The sequence below is a fragment of the Propithecus coquereli genome, unplaced genomic scaffold, assembly GCF_000956105.1.
Source record: "Propithecus coquereli isolate 6110/MARCELLA unplaced genomic scaffold, Pcoq_1.0 Scaffold76, whole genome shotgun sequence".
Taxonomy (NCBI): Eukaryota; Metazoa; Chordata; class Mammalia; order Primates; family Indriidae; genus Propithecus; species Propithecus coquereli.
Genome location: NW_012153729.1, coordinates 6,488,375 through 6,510,613, shown reverse-complemented (window position 1 = coordinate 6,510,613; position 22,239 = coordinate 6,488,375). Strand labels below are relative to the sequence as shown.

Genomic DNA, 22,239 nt, shown 5'->3' with positions numbered 1-22,239 from the left:
GGCAGGGAAGCGGAAGGTTAGGTGCTGCTGCGGCTCATCCACTTAGCACCGAGTGACCTTGAGCAAAGCCTGTGGCTTCTGTAAAACGTCAATGGTAATAGTTCATGTGTGGGAATAAATAGTATAATGATTATACAAATACTCAAATGCGAGGTATTTCTTGATGTCTTCAGGCCAGCCTTCTCGCATGGGGATACATCTCTACTTTCAATGAAAGACATCAGGAAAACTGGATTCAGTAGGAAGATGTGTGAATTACAAATACTCTATGGGACGCGATTCTCCTTAGGAACATAGAGAAACACCCTACCTGCCACAAAGAGGAAGGGGTCAGGGGACTAGGTCCCTGCCACACCCATCCTACTCACCCCACCCTGGCCACAAACTGGAAAGAAAAGACAAAACGATGCAAAATGACCACATGACGTCAGAGAATTAAGGAAGTGGCATGTTCTGCTGCTTCCTGATGCCATCATTGGACATGATGCAGGGTTAAGTGAGTCGAGGGCCCCAGGGCTGAGCCCCTTTCCTGGGGGGTCTTGCAGCAGCCACGAAACCCGTCATCCAGTGTGGGGCCTCTCTCCTGTGCAGATGCCCGTGCTCAGAGCCCAGTGAGGGGTGCTGGTGGTGGCGTGGGGGTGGGGGGCTTCAGCAGCATCGAGTTCTGCCAAATGCAGGGTCCCCAGAAAAGATTTGAGGAGCGGATGAGCTGTGAGGCCTCCCAGCAGCATAATCTCAGAGCCGCCCTCCCACTGGGGCGGTCAGCAGCTCCCCATGCACTCTGCCTCTTCCTCCCCTGAGCTCGAAGCCGACCCCAGGGAGGGCCTTGCCCCGTGGGTGCCACTCAGGTGTGGCCCAGAGGCTGGGCCCCCAGGCTGAGCAGCAGGAGGCCGGGCTGTGCCACCCCCAGTGGGAAGATGACTGATCTCCTTTGAGCACCCACCTGCCAGGTGCTTCTGCTGTGGTTTGGTGTACACAACCCGCGACTGCCCACGCCCCACCCTCCCGCTGCTATCTCTGGGGCAGCTCCCCTAGCCAGGGGCTGAGGCAGCCTGAGCCGCCCGTGCTCCAGTGGGTCTCACGGCCCCAGGACCACAGTTGCCCCGGCTGGTCATGCTGGCTCGTAACCTGCTTGGACCCCGGTGTGCTGTGGCCAAGATGGAGAGGAAGAGGAAGCTGCAGGCAGACGTGTGGTGGGCACAGCCAGAGGCCTGGGAGCCCTCAGTGTCCTCCGAGGCTGGCTGCCCACAAAGCCACTGCTCCACCCAGGCCCTGGCCGCAATCACAGGCCCCTGGGCCTGGAGGTAATTTCTCCACCTTGGGGAGGGGAGCCAGGACTGGGACCGGGCCCGACACGCCGGGGCACCCTGAGCACTGAAGATTTGTGTACTTCACCTAAGTTCGGCTAAACGTCAACCCGAAATAGGTTCAAGCAGAGGCCAGTGGTCTGCACACCTGGGATCAGCGCAGCACTGACCCCACTCCCATCCCCAGGGGCACACAGGAACGGCGGTGATGGGGCCGCCTCGGCCCGCAGGGCCCTCCCGTGTCTCTGCTGCGTCCCATGTAGTTACCAGGGATCCCTCCACAGAGCAGGGCTGGGGCGCGAGGCAGGCGAGGGGCAGCTGGCTCCCGGAAGCCCCCTGACTGTGACAATGGGAAGCTCAGAGGGGAAGGTCAGAGCCCTGAGCTGCATGGGGGTCCTGCTCTGTGAAACAGGAACACAGCAAGCACCAGGGCCCGCCCCGCCACTGGGAGGGGTGCTGGGAGGCCTGAAATGAGATCAGCCATGTGAATGCGCTTGTGCGACCCTCAAGGATGTTTTAAGATGCTTGTCAGGCCGGGCGCAGTGGCTCACGCCTGTCATCCTAGCACTCTGGGCGGCCGAGGCGGGAGGATCGCTTGAGGCCAGGAGTTCCAGACCAGCCTGAGCCACAGCAAGACCCTGTCTCTACCAAAAAATAAAACAATTAGCCGGGAGTGGTGGTGCACACCTATAGTCCCAGGTACTTGAGAGGCTGAGGCAGGAGAATCGTTTGAACCCAGGAGTGTGAGGTTGCAGCGAGCATGATGACACTACTGTACCTTAGCCCGGGTGACAGAGTGAGACCCTGTCTCAAAAAAAGAAAAAAAGTGAAACAGATGCTTGTTGAACTCCCACCACGTACACCTGTGAATCTCTACGCCTCACAACTCGGAGAGACAAGATTCTTCACCTGTGAGAACCACGTCTATCCGTGCTAAACCCGTTAGACCCCAACTCCCATCCACCGTGCTGTGACTCCCTGGGGGTCCGCAGCTCACCTTTCTCCTTGTTTCTTCCTATCCCCTCAGCTGTCCCGCCCCCCGTAGGCCCTTCCTGCCACTGACCAGGTGTTAGTACTGCCTCCTTCCTGTAAGTGAGAGGGAAGAGGTACCAAAGTAGTTAGAAACTTCCAGTAGAGGGAATGGGGGTGTCCACCTCTCCAGGGAGTGAGGAATCGAGTGCCGTGTGTAGGTGCCGCTTGTCAACAGAGTCTGGCCTGACTCCAGCGTGCCCGACACTTTCCCGCCTGGCTCCACTGCGCCCTGAGCCCCAGCACCTTCTGCACCCGGCGGCTCCATCCTGGCCCAGCCCTGCCTGTCTGTCCCATGTCTGGTTGGCCCGGAGGGGACACGTCACAGCCTGAAGACTCAGGGTGGCAGGAAGGGGAGGAAACAGGGACTGGTCGCGGTGGAGCCGGGGTGGTCAAACTTAGTCCTGGAGCAGGTAGGTGGTCGGGCAGTGCTCGAGGGGTCCCACAGTCCTGGGCCCTAACTCCCAAGGTGGCAGGAACCAGAGGATCAGACCAGGCAGTCGGCTCCTGCAGCCTAGGAGCGTAGGCTGTGCCCGATAGAGGACCCAGGTCAATCACAGTTTCTGTGGCTGTCTCAAAAAGAGAGAAAGAGAACCCAAGTCAAGTCTGGACTGGCCAGCCACAAGCAGCTTGTCACCATCTATTGGTGGCTGCCAGAACTGCCGGCTTTCTTGGGCAGCTCCTATCTCTGCAAGTGGGAAAGTGGAGAGGCTTCTGTACACTAAAGCCGGGTGTATGATCTTTCCAGAACTCCTAGCTGGTGGACCGGGACGGGAGGAAGCCTCCAGCCCCTTGGGAAGAGGAGCTTGGGGCTTTAGGGGGACAGGCTGCCCCCCAGGGGGAGAGGAGACGGTGAAAGAGGCAGACAGAAGTCACAGAGGAGGAGACAGGACAGTGCCCTGCCCTCTGACCAGGAGAGACAGGGGCATCACAGCTCGGCCTCTGGGGCTCTCCCGCCCCAACTGGCAGCTGATGACACCCCGGGGGACTCCCAGTGCCCTGAGGCCGACTGTCAGGGTGAGCAGGCCATCGCTCCACTTCCTGCCTCCATCAGCTGTTCCAGAGAAGGGGAGGGGCTGGGCTGCAGGTGGGGGGGTTGGGGAACACCTGCCTTGCCTCTGGGACTGAGAAGGCAAAGACAGGGACACGGGGTCGCACGCCTCTCGGCCCTCTTCTCCCAGCAAGGTCAAGTTCTTCACCTAAGGCCCTGGGGTCAAGGCACAGCACCCCAAGGCACCCAGCGGACAGCAACATCTTTCCAAACGTGTTTTGCGGAAAGGACTCATGGTTGTGACCTTAAATAATGCCGAGGTCTCCAGCGCCTAGAGAATTGGAGGGTCAATGTTTACTGTGGGTTGTTTTGGGGGTGAGAATGTATATGGGGGTTCAGAATGTAGGAGAAACAGCAGGGCCCTGGGCGGGGAGGGTCTAGGGTGGAGCAGAAAGAGACGTAACCCAGACACAGCTTCCCGCTGACCGCGTTGCATTACAGGACACTGGCAGGGGTCTCGAACCTGGGCCACCTCCCCAACCTCCTTCCCCTTTATCCCCACCCAACTGCACCTCGAGATTCTTACACAATTGCGGGGAGCCCTGGCAGGGTACCCACGGCCTGAGGAAGAGGGAGGAGGGGTGAGTGCTCAGGGGGAGGAAGGAGGTTTTGGACCCTGGACAGTGCTTAGGAGGGGCCTGAGGGAGCCCGCTGGCGATTCTAATTCAAGAAGATACTGTCTGACCCTGGGATGGCCAAAACCCTCCGAGGAGGAGGAAGAGGTCCCTGCGGGGAGGACTTGCCGTGACTAGTCCCAGCCTCCTCCCGGATCAGGCCTAGAGCATAGGCTCTGAAAATGAATGAGTGACGGAATGAATGAATGAACAAATGCCGAGAATGATTGAGAGCATGGACTCTGGGTCTCACTGCCCAGCTTTGAATCCCAGCCCGGCCTCTGATAAGCTGTGTGACCTTGGCTGAGTTACTAACCTCTCTGAGCCTCAGCTTCTCCACCTGCAAAACGGAAATAACGCTGGCACCACTCCCTGTGTCCACGTGCCGAGAGGGTTTGGGGCTGTGATCTCTGTTGTTATGTTACCACTGTGGCCTTGCTCACAGCGAGGACAACACAGTGGGCTGCAGCTCAGGCCTCGTCTCACCTATCCAAAGAGCTCGGTGGGAGTGAGCTAAAGGGCCCGTTGGTGCCTGCATGGGGTATGAAGATTGGCAGCTTCCCGGCTTCCCCTAAAGAATCTCTGGATCCCTCTCGCTCCCTTGTCTGCCAGCGCAGCCTCCTCCCTTCCTGCTTCCCTCCTCTTCCTTCTGCACACTGAGTGTCCCCAGCTCCCTTTCCCACCTGCCCTTCATTATCCTACAAGAGCCACATCTTTCAAAGCCTTTCCCCCGGCCCCTGTCCCCACCAGACCTTGTGCAGGGACCCTTACCCGACCCGAGCTCGACCTCGCACTTGGGCCCAGGACGAGTCCCCCCCAGGTCCCGCCAAGGCTTACGACCCCGCCATACTCCGTGGCCCCACCAGGGGGCGCTCGGTGCACAGGTGGCAGCGTCTGCACGACAACTGTTTAATGGCTGCCTCTGTTGCGCCAGGCACTGGGCCCAAAGATGGGGACATGAAGATAAAAATACCACAATATCTCCTTTCCAGGAGTTCGTGGTTTAATGGGAAACACGTAAACAAAGACGGGAAAACAAAGCATTGCCTTAAAAGGTGAGAATTGCTACTGAAGTCAGGGCAGACACCCCAGCGGCCGGGTAAGGAGGGGACCCTTCTATCAGACACAGGAAAATGGCACGGACAAGTGGCCTGGGGGTCCTGGACCCCACCCCTGCGCCCTCCTTCTCAGCCCACTTGATCTCTGTCACTCTTGAGGAGTTCTGGGGGGAGGCTGGACGCAGCCCTTGGAAAATACAGGAAAATGTCTGGCCTGTCCCCAAATGGACCCTCAGTCACGGGGGTGTTGGGGGACCACAGCTTTGGGTTGTCCAACTCTTCCCTCCTGCACACCCCTCACCTCCCACCACAGTCTCCCCACCAAAAAAGTGAGGAAAGGATCATGGAGAAGCCGTCTGGTCACTCGATCACTCAGCTCCTTCTCCTGACCCCCCAGGCAGCCCTCACAGGACGGTGAGGTCAGGGCTGGGGACGGTATTAACCTGTCTCTGTCTCCCCTACGGCAGAGGGTCCGGAGCTCTGCTGACAGTGACAAACAACAGGGGTCTTGGGTAAGAAAACAGATTCTGGGGCCGGCCTCAGACTGACTGAATCAGCGTTCTCTCGGGCTGGGGCCTGGGAATCGGTCATTCTAACAAACCCCTCCAGATGATTCCTGCAATCGTACAAGCGTGGGAAACCCTACCGCACAGGAGTTATGCGGAGACCTGGCACTTTGCTGGTGCTCAGTAGTGGCGGATGGGGTGGGGTAGGTTAGCATAGGGTAGGACGGGACAGAGCTGTGCATGGCGCAGGGTAGGCAAATCATAGATCAGTGTTGGATGAAATGACTCGGTGGGAGTGAGCTAAAGGGCCCGCTGGTGCCTGCACGGGGTATAAAGATTGGCAGCTCCCCGGCTTCCCCTAAAGGATCTCCGGATCGCTCTCGGGTTCCTGGAGGTCTGGGGCATTAGGGTGAGTGCCCCATTCACAAGGAGGGCCCTGGAGTCCAAGCGGAGAATTTAACGTGGCACTCACTGTGCCTTTGCAACTTCGAGGATCAGAAACATTAGTTAAAGCATCGCCTGAGCAACAGGAAGATATCTAAGTGTTACGGCAATCTGGATTCTTCCAAAGCTGCGTTAGGAATAGACTGATGGGGGCGGGGTAAGGGAGGAAGCAAGGAGGCTGCTGCAATCCTTCCAGCAGGAGGCGGTGGTAGCCTGGGCCTCCTGTTGGCCACTGCTAAGGCTGTGGCTGCCGCACCCCTGTTTACACAGTGCCCTCTGGGTGCTGGGAGATGGGGGATCCCAGTGAGGGGAGTAAATCCAGAGTGAGGGACGGTGGAGGTGAAGGAGTTATACCCGGAGGGAAAGGATTTCAGGGTTTGCAATTTCAAAGAAGGAGCCCAGAAGGAAACTTACAACCCTAAGAAGATAAAACCCAGAACTTCCCCGGCCGGCATGAAACTAACACGAGATTCCTCCAGACCCGAGGGGCAGTCGCTCCAAGCCCACCAAGTCCTGCCTCTGTCCCCTGACTATCCTTTCCCTGCTGGCCCCTGGGAGCCCTGCCTGTTCTGATCAGAAAGGCTGCCCCGTCCACTGTTGGGATGGCCCTTTTATTATAAAATCATTGTCCCTAGTGCCTCGCACGCTGGGGCTGTTGGGATGTCTCTCTTCCCCCGGCGCAGGGTTGAACTTCCTTTATGATCCCAGCATCTGGAAAGGGTCAGAGGGGCTCACTCTACCTCATGCCTCTGGTCGGAATAGGGGACTACACGCGGGTGTTGCCCGCAGGGTCCTGCCCGAAGATGAAATTCTTCAACCAAAGACGGAATTCTTCTACTGCTGGTGCCGCTCGCTCCCAGGGCCCGGCTGGCACTTACAGGTGGGGAGAGGTCCGAGGCTTTTATGGCTTTTCTAGGAGGCGACTGTGGGCCCACTGCGACATCCAACTACAGCCCTCTTACCTCATGTGGGATGCTGAGGGGCAGTTTCTTTCCTATTCTTTTATTGAGACGTGAAAAACAAGGAAGTGCACTTTCTAAGCAGAACTTACACTCGGGTTTGCTCACTGCCAGGACCTCCCTCGACCCAGATCCGCATAGCCCTTATCTGGGAAGTGTCCTTGGCTTAAGGACAATAGATAACTGTCTCCGCTTATACATCCTATCTGCTCTCCTGGAGGAGGACAAGTCTCAGCATGGTGGTACAGGAGGGTCACAGCCACCCGTAGGGATGTCCCTGTCACCAGAGGGAACCAAGTGCACGGGGATGTTTGAGATGGAACGACAGCCTCTTCCTAGGGCCAGCCCGTTCCTCAGCCGCCTCAGGTACTTGCTTGATCCACGGGCCCACTGCCCCTACGACTTCCTCCACCACTCTGGCCCGGTGTGGCAGCTTGAATTATGTCCACCTCCAGCCCCTGCCCCAAGATTCACGTGTTGAAGTTCTAACCCCCACAGCCCCAGAATGAGACCTTATTTGGGGATAGGGTCATTGCAGAGGAAAAATGCGGTCATCATGTTGGGCCCTAATCCAACACGATGGGCATCCTTATGAAAAAGAAATTTGGACAGAAAGAGGTGCGAACAGGGAAGACAAAGTGAAGATACAGGGAGAAGACGCCCTCCACAAGCCAAGGAGAGAGGCCTAGAGCAGGTCCTTTCCTCACAGAGCTCGGCAGGAACCAACCTGCTGACACCTTGATTTTGGACTTCCAACCTCCAGAACTATGACATGATAATTTTCCATTATTTAAATCACCCAGTCCGTGGTCCTTTTTTTTTCTCTTGAGAAACAGAGCGTTGCTCTGTCATCCAGTCTGGAGTGCAGTTGTATGGTCATAGCTCACTGCAGCCTTGAACTCCTGGGCTGAAGCGGTCCTCCTGCCTCAGCCTCCTGAGTAGCTGGGGCTACAGGTGCCACTACACTGATCGACTAATTTTTTTTTTTTTTTTGGTAGAGACAAGTTTTCCGCTATATTGCCCAGGCTGGTCTCGAACTCCTGGGCTCAAGTGATCCTCCTGCCTCAGCCTCCCAATGTGCTGGGACTGCAGGCATGAGCCACCGTGCCCATCCCAGTCTGTGGTACTTTGTTGGGCAGCCTTAGCAAATGAATATACCAGGCTCCGTACCCCCTGGTCCCCACCGGGAACATACTTTCTAATGACTCAGAAACTCCCCTCCTGACCATCTCGATAATGCCTAAGGAGTAGGTCCCCATCCCAACCTAAGCTGTCCTCTTGGCTCCACTTTCCAACCGGGACACAGCCTTTCCCAGGTGACCAACAGAGTCCCCATGAAGCAAGCCTCATCCCCATACGGGTGCATTGAGTCATATATGCCATGGGGGCAACTTTGCCCTTGCAGACCCAAGAGTATAACCAGCATCTACAGATACGATAAAGTAGCTGTAGAATTTGCACCTGTGGCTCCTCCTTGCAGACACCTGGCTGCAGTGACTTGGGGCGATAGGATTCTCAGATCTGAGAAGGTAAAATTGTGTGCCAGACAGACTTGGGTGCTAGGAGAGCGATCAGTGTGGGCACTGATGGCAATTAGGAGAATGGCAGGGAACAGTCTGATAAATGTTGATGAAGAGCTGGTGAATGAGTGAATTAATGACCAAATGCCATTCCCACGTCTGTGATCGTAAGTCCTGTGGACACACATGTTTTGTAAAGATGAACTACACACGGAGAAATAGCAAATGGTGACAGCATACCAATCTGTCCCCTCGATGTAAATCTAATTCGGTCTTCTCAGAATTATTTAGCAAGGTTGGGGCGGAGGGTGGGGGCCCCATGTCACAAACATGATATGAACACAACCCCCTCCCAGGCCCTCCACCCTCAGCCCTCCACCCTCAGCCTCCTCAGAAACCCTCCCGAGGGGAGAAGGAACCGGAAAGCCTAGGCGGGGTGAAAGCTGCGTGGTCGTCGTTGGAGGGAGAGATGAGGTGTGAGAGGGTGACCGGGCTGCTCAGCCTGGCTCCTGTGAAGTTGGGGCAAGGACACGCAGGACGCTGCAGGCTGCTGGGGGAACCGCTGCTACACCCTGGGCCCCTTTTCCTTTTTTCAGAAGAATTTTTTAAAAATATGTAATTTACTATTTTTTTTTCAGACAGAGTCTCACTCTGTTGCCCAGGCTAGAGTGCAGTGGCGTCAGCCTAGCTCACAGCAACCTCAAACTCCTGGACTCAAGCGATCCTCCTGCCTCAGCCTCCTGAGTAGCTGGGACTACAGGCACACACCTCGACGCCTGGCTAATTTTTCTGTCTTTAGTAGAGATGGAGTCTCGCTCTTGCTCAGGCTGGTCTCGAACTCCTGGGCTCAAGCGATCCTCCTCCTCAGCCTCCCAATTAGCTGGGACTACAGGTGCACGCCGCCACACCCAGCTCATTTTTTGTTTCTATTTTTAGTTCCCCGCCTAATTTTTTCTAATTTTAGTAGAGACAGGGTCTTGCTCTTATAAAGTGGGGTCCACTTTACAGATGAAGAAACTGAGGGAGGGACAGGGACCTGCCCAAGGCCGCAGAGCCAGTGGAGCCCGGCCCGGGCCTGAGGGTGCCGTGTCGGACAGGAGCGGATGGGGGAAGGAAGCTCGCGGAAGGCGGCTGCCTGCTTAATGCCAACACACACCGGCTGAACCCACCACGAGCACTCCCACCTCGGCCCTCGGTCTCACCTGGCAAAAGCGGGGGCCAGGTCTTGCCCATCTCCAGCCCAGGAGCGGGTGCCCAGGAGGCCTTTGCGACAGTCTGAAAGCAGCTCGGCTCCGAGACCCCAGCTCTTCAGCTGGGCTTGTCGGACTCCCAGCACGCCCTGCGGACCCACCTGCGCCCTGTTAGCCCTTCTCCCCTGCCAGCCGGGGCACTGCAGCGGGGCTGTTTCCCTCCTTAGCAGCCCCCTCCAAACCCGGCAACCCGCCACGTCACCCATTCTGGGGACCCAGTGTCTAAGGCACAACACAGGACTGGGAGGGTGGGCGGCGAACGGTGGAATCTGGCCGGGAGCCCAGCTCGGCTGGGCAGGGAGCACTGGACGGCTGGTGCCTGGATGCTCCGCCTTGGCTATGACTTTCATGGGGGTGACCTGGAGGGGCCAGAATGCCAAACATGAGGCCAGTGTATTGGGAGCCCCATTTTTCAGATCAGGAGACTGAGGGAAGGTCAAGGGTGCTGCCCAAGGTCGTAGAGCTGTAATGGCCAGGATCTGAACCCGTGGTCCTGATTCCTGAGTCACACTCTCTCTGCTCTGCAAAGCTGTCTCCTGCTTGGAGGGCCCCACCTCCTCCCCTGAGGGCACTGGTGTCCCTCTCTCAGTCTGCTGTACCCCAGAGGGACCTGCCACCCAGCCTCTGCAGATCAGCAACCTTCCCTCAAGGAGGATGAGGTCAGAGCGCGGCGTGCTGGCGCAGATGCTAAATAATTCATGTGGCTGCTGCGATCAGGGCTGCAGCTTCCTGGAGAGCCCGGAGTGGAGTCAGCAGACAGGAAACAAAGTCTGGTCGCCGGCACCTGTGCCTGACCTTGGCACGTCCTCCGGGGCTAGGGAAAGGGTTAGCCTTGGTGAGGATGGGTTGGGGCTGACAGATCCTTCCAAGCTACATCACCACGGCCAAGTCACTCAAGCTCGGTCCTGTCTCGCTCTCACTGCGAGCTGAGGGGCTGATGCGCTCAGGGCCGGAGATCCTTCTGGGCGTGGCGCTTGGCAGGTCTTCCTCGGGAGGCTTCGACCAGCTCGCCTTTCTGTGTCCTGAGTATGCCACCCACTGGGCTGTCCTGGCTGCCTCCACCAGCCACGCCAGGCGGCAGCAGGCTACTACAGGGTCGTCCCCCTCCCGGCCCCACCCCTGCACACCGGTGGGGGTCACTGGTTTCTAGCCTCAGCTGCTTGAGAGCTCAGTGTTTTTTAAAAGTCTGGTTTTCCTCTTTAAGAGAAATCCCCAACCAAGAATAAGGTTAATTGGAGTCAAACAGCCTTTGCTACCGTAGAAGGCAAGGGGTTTGGGCACGGGTGATGGTGGAGATATAGATTAATAAACCCCAGAAAAAATCTTCACGAACACACAGGAACTCAGTGGCAGTAATCCCTCACAAACGGAGGATACGGTCATTTAATTCGGAGGGGTTGTGAAGTCCAAACTCTGCTTCGAGCTACATGGTTGGACGGCGGTGGGCGGAAACTTGCCGAGGCGTTGGCCGGATGAAGATGACCCTGCACCAGGTTCTTGCTCATTCTAGTTCCCTTCCGTGCAAGGCTGCGGTGCAGCTCCGCCACCGCGGAGAAAGCGCCTCGCTCCTCCTAGCACCACACAGATCTTCTGCGCCTGGCGGCGGCCAGAGTGAGCAGGGAACACCACTGGGCACTCCTGAATCCAGGCAGACCTGCATCATCTAGGAGCCCATTGCTCCCGAGCCTCCCCTGCAGACCCCCGGAGGACTCGGGTTCAAACCCACGTTCACTGCGGGCTGCACCCTCTGGCTGCCTGGGCTGCCAGGGACTCTGAAATTATCACCTAGAGAAGCGGAATGGTGTCCTACTCACTGTAAGGGACTTGGGGCCGCCAAGCTAGAGAAGAGCAGTGAAGTGCGCAGAGCTCCCCTTTCCTTCCACGATGGAGAAATAATTCATGGAATTGAGCAACCGGTGCAATAGAGGGTGGGGGGCGGTCACACTTGGGAGCACAGTCCTACTTTGCGGGGACTGCTCACCCAATTTAGCTTTGGAAAAACACTCCAGTGACAAAGGCAGGCTGCTGGGGCCAGGAGGGTGGCACTGGGGAGCTGCTTGTCCTCAGCCTCCGCCTCGGCCCCCAGAGGTGATGCTGGGCTGAGGACTGAGCTCCAGGGGCACACGGGGGGCCCCTTGGGTCAGTCAGCTCTGTCTGCTACCCATGGGCAGGACCAACCCAGCCAAGAGGATGCTGCAGAGATCACTTTCCTGCAAGCCTGGAGCTGTGCCCATCTCTGTCCTTGGTGCCAGCATCATGCAGGTCCCAAGAAGCCCCCACTCCCCCCCCCCGCCCCTGCCTTCCCTAGGTGACCGTCAGGACCCTCTGAAGCAGGTCCTAAGGCCAAGTACAAAAAAGCCTCCTCCGGTGGTGAAAGCAGCAGCAGCACGTCCAGGTGTCCCAAGAAGATCCGCTGCCCAAGATGAGGTAGAAACGTGCTCGTCTGCCCATCAGGACACAGCACAGTCTTAGTCCTGGGTCCCCCTTGCCTGAGGGGCCTCCCACAGCCCGCAAGTCTCAGTCATGGGAGAGGCCTAGACCCCAGTTCAGCCGATGTAGGACTCCCGGCTGGCGCTGAGCATGCAGCCTGGACCCCCACTCCGTGTCTCCTAAGGGACCCCCAGACCCTGGCCAGAGACAGCCGGTGGCCACAGCAAGCCCCTGCTGCTGGCCCAGAGCCTGTGCGATGCAGGTACTTCAGTGCTGACTGCCCCTGCCCCAGGAGCCACCTTCTGCACCGGCTGGGAGACCAGAAGCAGACAAGGGAGAAGGCCCAGGGAGAACGTCTGTGGGCACATAAACAGTGCCGAGCCACTGTGCCCGCTGACCCCAGCGCCTTCGTGGCTGTCCGTGAGGTAGTGCTGAAGGAAGAACATAGCTTCTCTGGCTGGGAACAGTGCAGGCGTCCTGGTCCCAGACGGCGAGGGCGGCTGGGAGCAGAGATCAGGCAGGACTGGAACCCCGGTTGTCAGTGGGACGGTTGGTGGGAAGGTGGGGAGGACTCGGGGTGATGGCGCAAAGGGGATCGCCAGCGAAGTACCCCAGGGACTCAGATCTGGGACCCAGAGACTGCGAAGAGAGAGAGTGTGTGTCCAGGCCTCAGGCAGGGCTCTGCCCCTGTCTCAACGGCCTTCCAAAGCCCGAGTGGTGGCAAGAGGCCTTGAAGAGAAGGGCAAGGACCAATTTCTGCCATGGCTTGGCTCCCAAGACTCACAGGGGAGGAGATCCACCTGGGTGCAGAGGGGACAAGCTGATGCTGGACACCAAAAAATGGCGAGGCCAGGAAGGTCCACGGCGTCAAGACAGGGGCATCTGGGGCCTGTCATTCCCAGGAGGGATGATGGCCACCTGGAGGAGCTGGGCATGGGGACACAGGGGCTGTGATTTGGTGGCAGGGTGGTCCTGGGGGGGATGGAGGCAGGCTAGGGTCTGCAGACCGCTCCTTGCAGCCACAGCCACTGGGGGACCATGAGGGTGGGCTGGGCAGGAAGGGGGTGGCCCTAAGGCCTCAGCCACATACTCAGGGCTTCACAGGAGCCCCACTCAGTCCACTGCTTCAGCCGGTGGCCTCCAGTCCCTCCCAGCTCCAGTGACAAGGACGGGAGAGGTGCTGGGCTCTGCCCAGCCTGGATACAGAGTACTGAGGACATCAGGGTGACGTGCGGTCCAGGGAAGAGGACTTCTACCATCTCGTTTTACTTTGCGGGCACTGAGCCTAAAGTAACCAGAAAGAACAAGAGTCAAAGGGGACCGCCTGGGGCCCAAGTGCTGGCTTTTACTAAAAGAAAGGGTTTTGGTCCCCAGGAGGCTGGTGCAATCCGAACACAGAAGGCGAAGCCTGGGAGAAGTTTTATTTTTGTCCAGCAACCTTTCTTCTCTCCCTCTCAACAAAAACATTTTTTTCCCACTACAACTGGTGTCAGAAAATAGCTTCTGACTAGCTGGGGAGAAACGTTCCCAAGCCTGGAAGGAGCAGGCTCCCAGGGCAGGCTTGGCAGCCCCCTCGCAAAGACCTGAGCCAGTGTCCAGGGGTCAGGACACTGCTGTCTCATCCGCACGGCCCAAAGTGCAGCCCCCGGCCCTGGCCATTCCAGGGTGGACCAAGGAGAAAGGCTGGGATGTCAAAGTCTTGGGACAACCTGGCCGGTCTTAGCCTGGCCACCTAGACCTCTCTGGGTCAGCCTGCTTACCTGGAAAAGGCAGGGGGAGATAATGACCCCTAAGGCCCTGTCTAACCCTAACGTGGCATGATTCTGGGATTCTGCATCTGGAAGGGAATACCACTCCCGCCCTCCTCCGGCTTAACATGAGCCTACGAGGAGAGGCTTCTGTTTGCCGTAGGTCCTGAGCCAGTGGGCACTTTAATTACTACCCAGGAATGAAACCAACCAGGACCTGGCCGACCCTTTCCACCTCTGTCAACCCACTTTGTCAACAACTCTGGGCCCTTCCCTTCCCCTCACTGTACAGCGTGATCTGTAGCCTGGAGCAGAATGGCTCTCACCTCATCCCCCAGGGGACCTTAACTATCCGTCCCCCCAAAGGAGCTGAAATTAGTTCATCTTCCTGTACACATGGATTTGTCTGCTCGTGGGCCTACCTTCCCTGTTCTGTCCCCACAGCCACTGGAGGGGGCCCCAGAGGAAAGGTGCCTGGTTTCAGACAAGCCCAGATGCGGGACTGCCTGGCAGGCACCGCGGAGCCCAGACGTTCGTTCTGGCCACACGCAGCTCAGACAGAGGATCCGCTGAGGAACCCTTTGCTGGGTAGGGGCAGTGGCTGCTTGGTGGCGCAGAAGAAAAGTCCCGCAGCAGCTTTAAATGAGAACTGGAGTTGGAGGGAGGAGAAGGAGGCATCGGCTATAGGCCGTGGGGGAGGAGAGGGTCCTCGGAAACCACGATCCCAGAGCAAGAGTTAATAAAGCAGAAACACGTTTATTAGGCACCCTTGATCCTCACAGAGGAGCAAGATCCAGGCCCAAAGCGCCCGTGAAGTCTCCCGAGGTTGCAGGAATCTCCAGCAAATGCAGGTGCGGACCGGCCACCACCCCAAGAACAACACTGTTTGGCCGGAGCATGACCACCGAGGTGACCCAGGCATGAAGCCGGAGACTCCACAAACACTGAGTAGTGGGTGGGGGCACCCAGGACACCCACCCAGACATTGGCAGAAGGAGGACCTCACGGCTCTGAGGACAAGCTGCCCGGGGCCAGCAAGGGGGAGGGGGAGCCTGGGAGTCCCTTGCCCAGGCCGGGTCCTGAGGGCCCTCCCCAGATCCGCCTGTGTCTCCTGGCTGCCACTGACTCAGTCCCACACGTAGGGGTTTCTAAAGACCTGAGAGTTCTTGCTGTCTTTCGATGGTGTGGCTGCCTGGTGGCTCTGGGCCGAGTACATGTCTTCAGCCCGCAGAGTCGAGTTGGCACTGCCCATCACCTGGCTGTTGGCTGTGGCCCGTGGGAGGATGATGTCGTAAGCTCCTTCGGACTGGAAGGAAGGACAGGCGGTCTCACAGTCAGGGGCTTCGGGAGCCAGGTTCCGCCAGGGCGGATGCACAAACACTCTGCTTCCTGCAGGGGTGTGCCTGCCAGCTCCCTCTCCACGGCCCCTCTGCCCCTCTGGCCGGGACCCAGCAGCAGCCCAGGATGGCCGACTCCACTGCTGGAAATGGGGGCTGACCTCAAGCCCTTATCTTACCCTGCCTCTGGGTATGGGAACAGAGCCCCTGGTCACCTTAGGTGGTCCTGGCACTTTATAGAGAGGGTCCTCTTCTCACGCCCCTTCTTGCTGCCAATTCCTTAGGGAAACCTTAGGGCCAGTGGAGGCCAAACCTTAAGCCACACTCAACTGGTCCTGCCTGTCTGGCAAAGCTCCCAGCTCCTTCCTCCCGGAATTTTTCCCCAGGTAAACCAAAGGTCACTACAACACCCAGCAGCATCTAGATGCTGGTGTTCCGGCCAAGGACACCCTGCTGTCAGGCCCTGGGCAGGCTCACATATCTCTGGCTAAGCGTCTAGGCTGGCCAGCTTGATTTGGAATCTTAAAATCCAAATTCTCTGCCTGGAACCTGGTCTTTCTGCTATGTGGGTAAGAGACACTGACTGTGGGTGGGGAGGGTCCTGAGGCACCCGTCCCAGCTCCTACCTGGAGGGGAGGTGAATTCCTGGCCCCACCTGCCTCATCCCTACGGGAGAGAGCTGCCACCAAACTTCTGTACCTCCAGGGCCCCAAACCAGCCCTCGATCCAATCAGATCCAGGTGGTCCTCCCGCCTGTTTGCGACCTCCTACTCCCTCCTCCCGTGTGGCCCCCGGAAAATCCACACCAGTGGCCTTAGCCCTGGGTGTACATCAGTATCACCTGGACCCCTTGTTAAGTTATGCCCACTTGTAGCACTCCCCGCCCCCTCCAGCAGGGGGCTGGTAACTGGGCGGCCGGAGGGTGCTCTGACTTGCAGTGTTTGCAGATCTGCATTGGGTAGTCACGCCTGGGGTGGCAGATGTCAACTACCAAGGTGACAGCATGAAGGGATGCTCACATTGGCTCCACCCCACCTCTGGTCCCACCCCATTTCTGCATTTTGAGCAAGTTCCCAGGTGACGCTAATGCTGGTGATCTGAGGACCAGTCAGATCAAATATAAATATCCCTGTTAGTACAGACCACCCCCACCCCCCAGGAAGCGGGACCCCGCAGGCACTGGGGAGTGAGGGGAAACAACAGTGAGGGCGGCTACTGAGGAAAGGCTTTGGTGGCCGTCCTCTCCCCCAGGGCTGGCGGCCAGCAGCCTCTGCCCATCACAGCTCCAGCCACAGGTTCAGGCTCAGGGACAGGGAAGGAGCTGGGGCTAGTAGTTCAGGCTCACAGAGAGGTCCAGGGAGGGGATGAGAACGCCACCCCGCTGACCTCCTCACTTCCTGTTCCCAGCATCCTGCCAAGACGGGTCACTGACCTCTCCCCACAGCCACTGCCAGCCGAGAGGAGGAACATATATGGGGTGAGGGAGAATCCAACCCACCTTCTTCCTGTTCCCACCCGCCCCCGCCCCCTTGGCTAATGGAGCATCTGGTTTCTGAACCCAGGGGAGGTGTGAGGTCAAGACTGGCTGCCTGCTGGTGGGGGAGGGGAGTCGGAGGCCCTCCTGGGACAGCTGTGGTTGACAAGTAAATACCTATCCAGACCTGCCACATTTGGGGCCCACCCACCGTGGGAGCACCTGGCTGAGACCCTCCTTTGACAAAGCTCTTTCGGGTAAAGCTGGCAGCTCACAGCAGCTTACTGAGAGCTCATCCTGCATTCCCTACGGCATCGGGCCCCAGTCTGACACAGGGCAGGCCCCCCGGCAATGTAGCTAAAGGCAATGGATACATCAGGTCCAGGAAAAGAGCGCTGAAAACTGGGGCTTGGGGTTCCCCAGGTAGATGCACCAGGTGGGGCAGCCTGCCTTCTCCCTACCACCTCCATCCCAACCCTGCACTGGCCCATGGACCCCTCCACTGGGCCCGCTGAGGCTGGGCTGTGGCCCCCAGCAGGGTCACAGGGCCCTGCGGGATCCACTTACCGGGCCTTTGTGCATCAGGGCCATCTCGGTGGGCTGGTACACACTGGTCAGCAGCTGCCCATTGTACCCACTGTATGGCGACACCGGCCTCTTAGCTTCAAGGGAAAACAGGAGCAGTGTGAGGATCTATGGGCTCTTGGCTTCCATTCCCACCTCCCACAACCCAAGCAGGGCTCTCCTGGGGGCAGGGAAGAGGGAAGACAGGGCCACACCGGCCCCGGTGTAATATCTAACCCAGGAGTAGCTGGCTTGGGGGTGAGGTTGTGGATCTGGAGACCCCAAGCCTAGCACCCCTCTGTCCAGATGCATGGGAGCACACAACATGGCTCAGTTTCCCTGCAGTGTGGGATCCCTGCCCCCACCCCCAACAGCGCAGAAAAACGCTCCATCAGCAGCCTTCACATCTCCATCCGCCCTCGGGGCCAGAGGCCAAGAGGGCACATGGGCCTTCGGCCGCCTTCCAAGATGGCCAGCCTCCAGCTCTGGCCTCCACCACTGCGGGCCAGCTGCCAGGCACTGCCATAAATACCACTGAGACCCCTCGGCCGAGCCTTGTCCCGTCCTCACAGGGCAGAGCTCATGCCTTCCCCACACACCAGCCCAGAGCCCGCCAGGGACACTGGGGCACGGCCCAGGCTGTGGCCCCTTGGCAAGTGTCCAGAACTATTTTCAGCTCCAGGAATACTTCTCTGTGCCTCTGGGGTGTTGGTTTCCCAGTGTGTTCCACCCTGCTGGGCACTCCCAGGGTGGCTGAGGAAAACTGCTGACCAAGCCCCGGGGCCAGGAGCAGCCTTGCTGCGGGGGCGGCACGGCGGATGTCTGGCTCCTGCAGGGCTGGCGGCCGCAGCTCCGAGGGACCACAGCCTATACGGGGCTCCTAAGTGCTGGGCTCGCTCTATTGATTTTTCCATTTAGAAAAAAAAAAAGAAAAGAAGTAAAAATTCACTGCCGTAGAAGTGTTTGCCATGAGAGGACAAAGCCTGAGAACTATTTGGCCCTGACAAACAGATATACACAGGTGGGGGGCACCTGTCCCGCCTACGCACCCTCTGTGGCCTGGGGCCACCCTGGAGTAGGGTCAGCGTTCAGCCCAGGTGGTCGGATCAAAGATCCAGTGCCCAGCAGGACAAGGGTCACGTCTTTCCCCAGAGCAGGGGTTACGAGGATTCCGCAGTTTGTGAAGAGACAGGATGTCTCTGACTCTGGAATCTCCACTCCTTCCGTTTCTGCCCTCCCTGCCGCGGACCCAGAGCTGGGGCATGATGATTGGGTGGCTAAGAAAGTCTTAGGCCCCCAAGCAGCTGCATCAGCAGAGTCTGGTGGCAGGGTCGGGGCTGTGGGGTCGTGCCCCCAGCTTTCCAGCCATGTCAGATGAAGGGGCTGCAGCCGGCGGGCTGAGAATGCACGTGAGGTGCGTGCAACAGGGCACACCGGAAAGGGGCTCAGCATGGGGCCTGGCACACAGTAGGTGCTCAATAAATGCTAGGGGGTCCTTAGGTAACAAATGTGATCACTATGTGGCACCACAAGTGCTTTATTAAAAAGAAAAAGATTAACCGAAAAAGATTTCCTTTTAAAGGAAACTAAGATGATTCTGGATATGTACATAATAGGAAAGCAAGTTCTGGAAGGATAATATTAACAGTGAAAACAGTAATGCACACAACAGCTAACATTTCTAGAGTGCTCTTCATGGGCCAGGCACATGCACTGACTGACCCTCACAAGAGCCCTCATAGGCACTGTTATTACCCCTGTCTTACAAATGAGGAAACTGAGGCACGCAGAGGCATTATACCAGGCAGCAGTGGTCAGTTTGGGGATGAACAGGATGGGAGGCAGGAGAGGACTGGGGAGGCAGCTGGGGGAAATTTTCCTTATCTGTAATGTTTAAAATTTCACAATAAGAATATATGTGTGACTTATATGAATATAGGAAAAAATCTTTTAAAAAATGGGATTTAGGGACAGTTAGGCAGAAAACTTTAGCTAACCTCAAGAACCTTTGGTTTTGCTTGAGAGACTAGCTCCCTGTCCCGCAGGAAGGACCTGGGGTCACACGAGGGGTGTCTCCCGAGACCCACCTGAGGCCGGCTCATCCATGGAAAAGGCCTTGTTCTCCACGAACATGCTCTGCCCCTTCTGCTCTTTCAGGATGGTCTCGTAGCCCACGCCCCGGGTCGGGTACATGTCCCCCTGGTAGCTTTGCTCTGGGCTGGCCTTGGTCACCTGGGAGACCTCGGGGATGACATAGAAGAGGACAAAGGCCCAGGCGTTGGCGGCGAGGGCGATGGCCAGCGTGGGGTCATCCCAGGTGGGACTGTTGCGCTGCTTGTTGCCGTAGGTATACATGACGATCCACACCACCCAGATGGCAATGGAGGTGGCCGTGGTGAGCAGCACGAAGACGCCGTGCTTGCGCCAGCGCTTGAAGCGGCCACACAGGGCGGGCCAAGCCCCCAGGAAGGCACCCAGCAGCAGCAGCATGACGTAGATGAGCGCCATGACGAAGTCCATGTTGGCAATGGCGCAGGGCGAGGCCGCCGTCCAGCTGGCGCTGCTGTTGTCCGGAGGGCTGCCCTCGCCACCTCCCCGGACCAGGGTGAGGATCAGCCACTCCGTGTTGATGATGACCTCCACGAGGGTCAGCAGCAGAGCCACAGTGAAGACCACCCAGCCCCGGGGCCCGTGGTTCTTCCGGGCCAAGAAGTTGAGGGCAAAGACGTGGGCCACCAGGCAGGAGAAGCAGATGGAGAACAGGACCCCAAACAGGAAGCGCCGGGAGGCACAGGTGGAGAAGTCGGGCTTCACCACGCAGGCAAACACGAGGCAGAAGAGGCCCAGGGTCCCCAGCAGGAAGAACACCTGGGTCCCCAGCAGGCTCCGCTTCTTGGTGTCCTGCACAAAGGGGAGGCTGGCCACGAGGATGATAGTGAGCACAAACGTGGTGACGATGCCCGCCCCAGCCACTGCCTCCAAGATGATGCCCCAAGCCCCAGAGCGGTCACACAGGTTGTAGTAGAGGGGGTTGAGGTCTGGGCTGCAGCCAGGTGGGGCCTGGTTCTGGGCCTGGGCTCCTGGGAATAGGAAGAGAGGCAGTCCTAGGCACATCAGCAGGGCTTTACGCGTGGCCATCCTGGCACCCAGGCCAGGCTCCAGCGGAGTCCCTAGAGACAGAGGGAGAAGGGGGCAAGATCAGTCCAAGGCCAGACTCCAACATACATGGCGCTGCCTCCCCATCCTGAACCGGGGCAGATGGTGCTAGGTGATCATGACACAGTCCCTCTGGGCTTCAGAATCCTTCTTAACAACTACCAGAGAGGCAAGTAAGATGAAGCCCATCTGTCACCCCTATTCCTAGCCATGGAAAAGGGGAACCTGCCACTGAATTTTTGGTTCCCTCATCTCTACTTGGGTTCAAATATTCCCTGAGCTCTTGCAGTTAGAGTTGAGGGGGAGGGAGCTTGTGAGCAAGTTAAACCAAGCACAGCACCCATTCAGCTCTTCCTCTCTGCCCTGTCAGAAACTGTGCTCTTGAATTCTGTCCCTGTGATGTCTAAGTCCATGGCCTTGTTCATTCAATCATTCATCCATTCAACAAGTACTTAACAAGCACCTGTGGCAGACATAACCTGCAGTCAGAAAACAATGGGGAGAGTTGAACAACTGAGTCGAATCTATCCACTTTTTCCCCATCCCTCCCACCACCTCCCTTTTTTACCCTTCATTTTCCTACTTTTAGTGCTAAGTCTCCTCTTTAGAATCCAGAGTTTTCTGTCTAGCTCAGATGATGAAGTCAAAGACAAAATAAACTAATTCCCCAGCTAATTAATGACTTAATGCAAAAATTCTCCTATGAGACATTAACATTTTAAAAGCAAGAGCCAGGCAAGGACAATGCAAAATCCAAAGGAATTACTCTTTAAAGGAAGATTTTAAGACATTGTAATTAGAAGGCAAGAAAGATGTCTTTTATTAACACCAGGAAGGTAACATTTTACTCCATCTACTCACTGTAGTGCTACCAAATGCTGTAGATCCCGCCAGTGAAAACCAAACCCTGCCCCCAATACCAACTGGATTTCCCTGTGTGAAGTGGAGGTAACGGATGTGGCAAGTTAAGAGAAATTGAAGATCAAATCAGTGAGTTTTCCAATCAAAGGCTTTGAATTTATTTGGAGGAGACCTAACACAGGAAATCTAAATGCTCTAAAAAGCAAGTTATAAATCCCCAAATCCTGTGAAATGCAGGTACTGCATATTTAACTCACCCCACAGGTTCAAATAACTCTGCCTCTTTCTTGGAACGCTCCAGAAAGACAGCAACCAAGCTTTCCTGGGCTGATAGTGACCCCTAGTGGCAGGCAGAGGAATGGCATTATCTAACTCACTATCCTCCCCACCACCTTCCTTCCTCCTTTTTTGGGAGGGGGTTGGGGGATTGTTTGCATATAGTTTTATCTCCTTACTGTTTTTCACCATTCCTAGCTACTTAATTTCTAATAGTCAAACTACAATCCTAAATCTCAGGTCATAGAAATTGTCTCTCCATAATTGATAAGTGAAAAGAACACTTACTAAATCTGGGGAAATGAAACTCCTAAAATTGAGTGAAATTAACATAATAAAGATGATCAATTTTTCAAGTGCTTGAAGATATCCTTGGCCAGGTGTGGTGGCTCACGCCTGTAATCCTAGCACTCTGGGAAGCTGAGGCAGAAGGACTGCTTGAGCTCAGGAGTTCGAGACGAGCCTGAGTAAAAGTCAGATCCCACCTCTATTAAAAATAGAAAAAATTAGCTGGGCGTGGTAGTGCATCTGCAGTCCCAGCTACTCAGGAGGCTGAAGCAGGAGGATGGCTTAAACCCAAGAGTTTGAGGTTGCTGTGAGCTAGGCTAACGCCAGGGCACTCTAGCCCAAGCGACAGAGAGAGACTCTATCTCAA

The 22,239-nt window shown here is 57.0% G+C and overlaps 1 protein-coding gene across 4 annotated transcripts in view; it reads right to left on the bottom strand.

Moving 5' to 3' along the window:
• Nucleotides 1-12,106: 12,106 nt before the first annotated feature.
• Nucleotides 12,107-22,239, bottom strand: part of GPRC5C (G protein-coupled receptor, class C, group 5, member C) — a 14,983-nt gene continuing 4,850 nt past the window's right edge. For 2 of the 4 annotated variants that reach the window (XM_012662398.1, XM_012662396.1), the window contains exons 2-5: nucleotides 19,379-20,461; nucleotides 17,295-17,389; nucleotides 15,073-15,222; nucleotides 12,107-13,453 (exon numbers count right to left, since the gene is read on the bottom strand). In XM_012662398.1, coding sequence (XP_012517852.1) covers nucleotides 13,421-13,453; nucleotides 15,073-15,222; nucleotides 17,295-17,389; nucleotides 19,379-20,429 — 1,329 coding nt within the window. In that variant the 5' untranslated portion in view covers nucleotides 20,430-20,461 and the 3' untranslated portion in view covers nucleotides 12,107-13,420. Of the gene's footprint in view, nucleotides 13,454-14,652; nucleotides 15,223-17,294; nucleotides 17,390-19,378; nucleotides 20,462-22,239 lie in introns of those variants that run through there. The other 2 variants (XM_012662399.1, XM_012662397.1) reach the window with 1 other exon arrangement.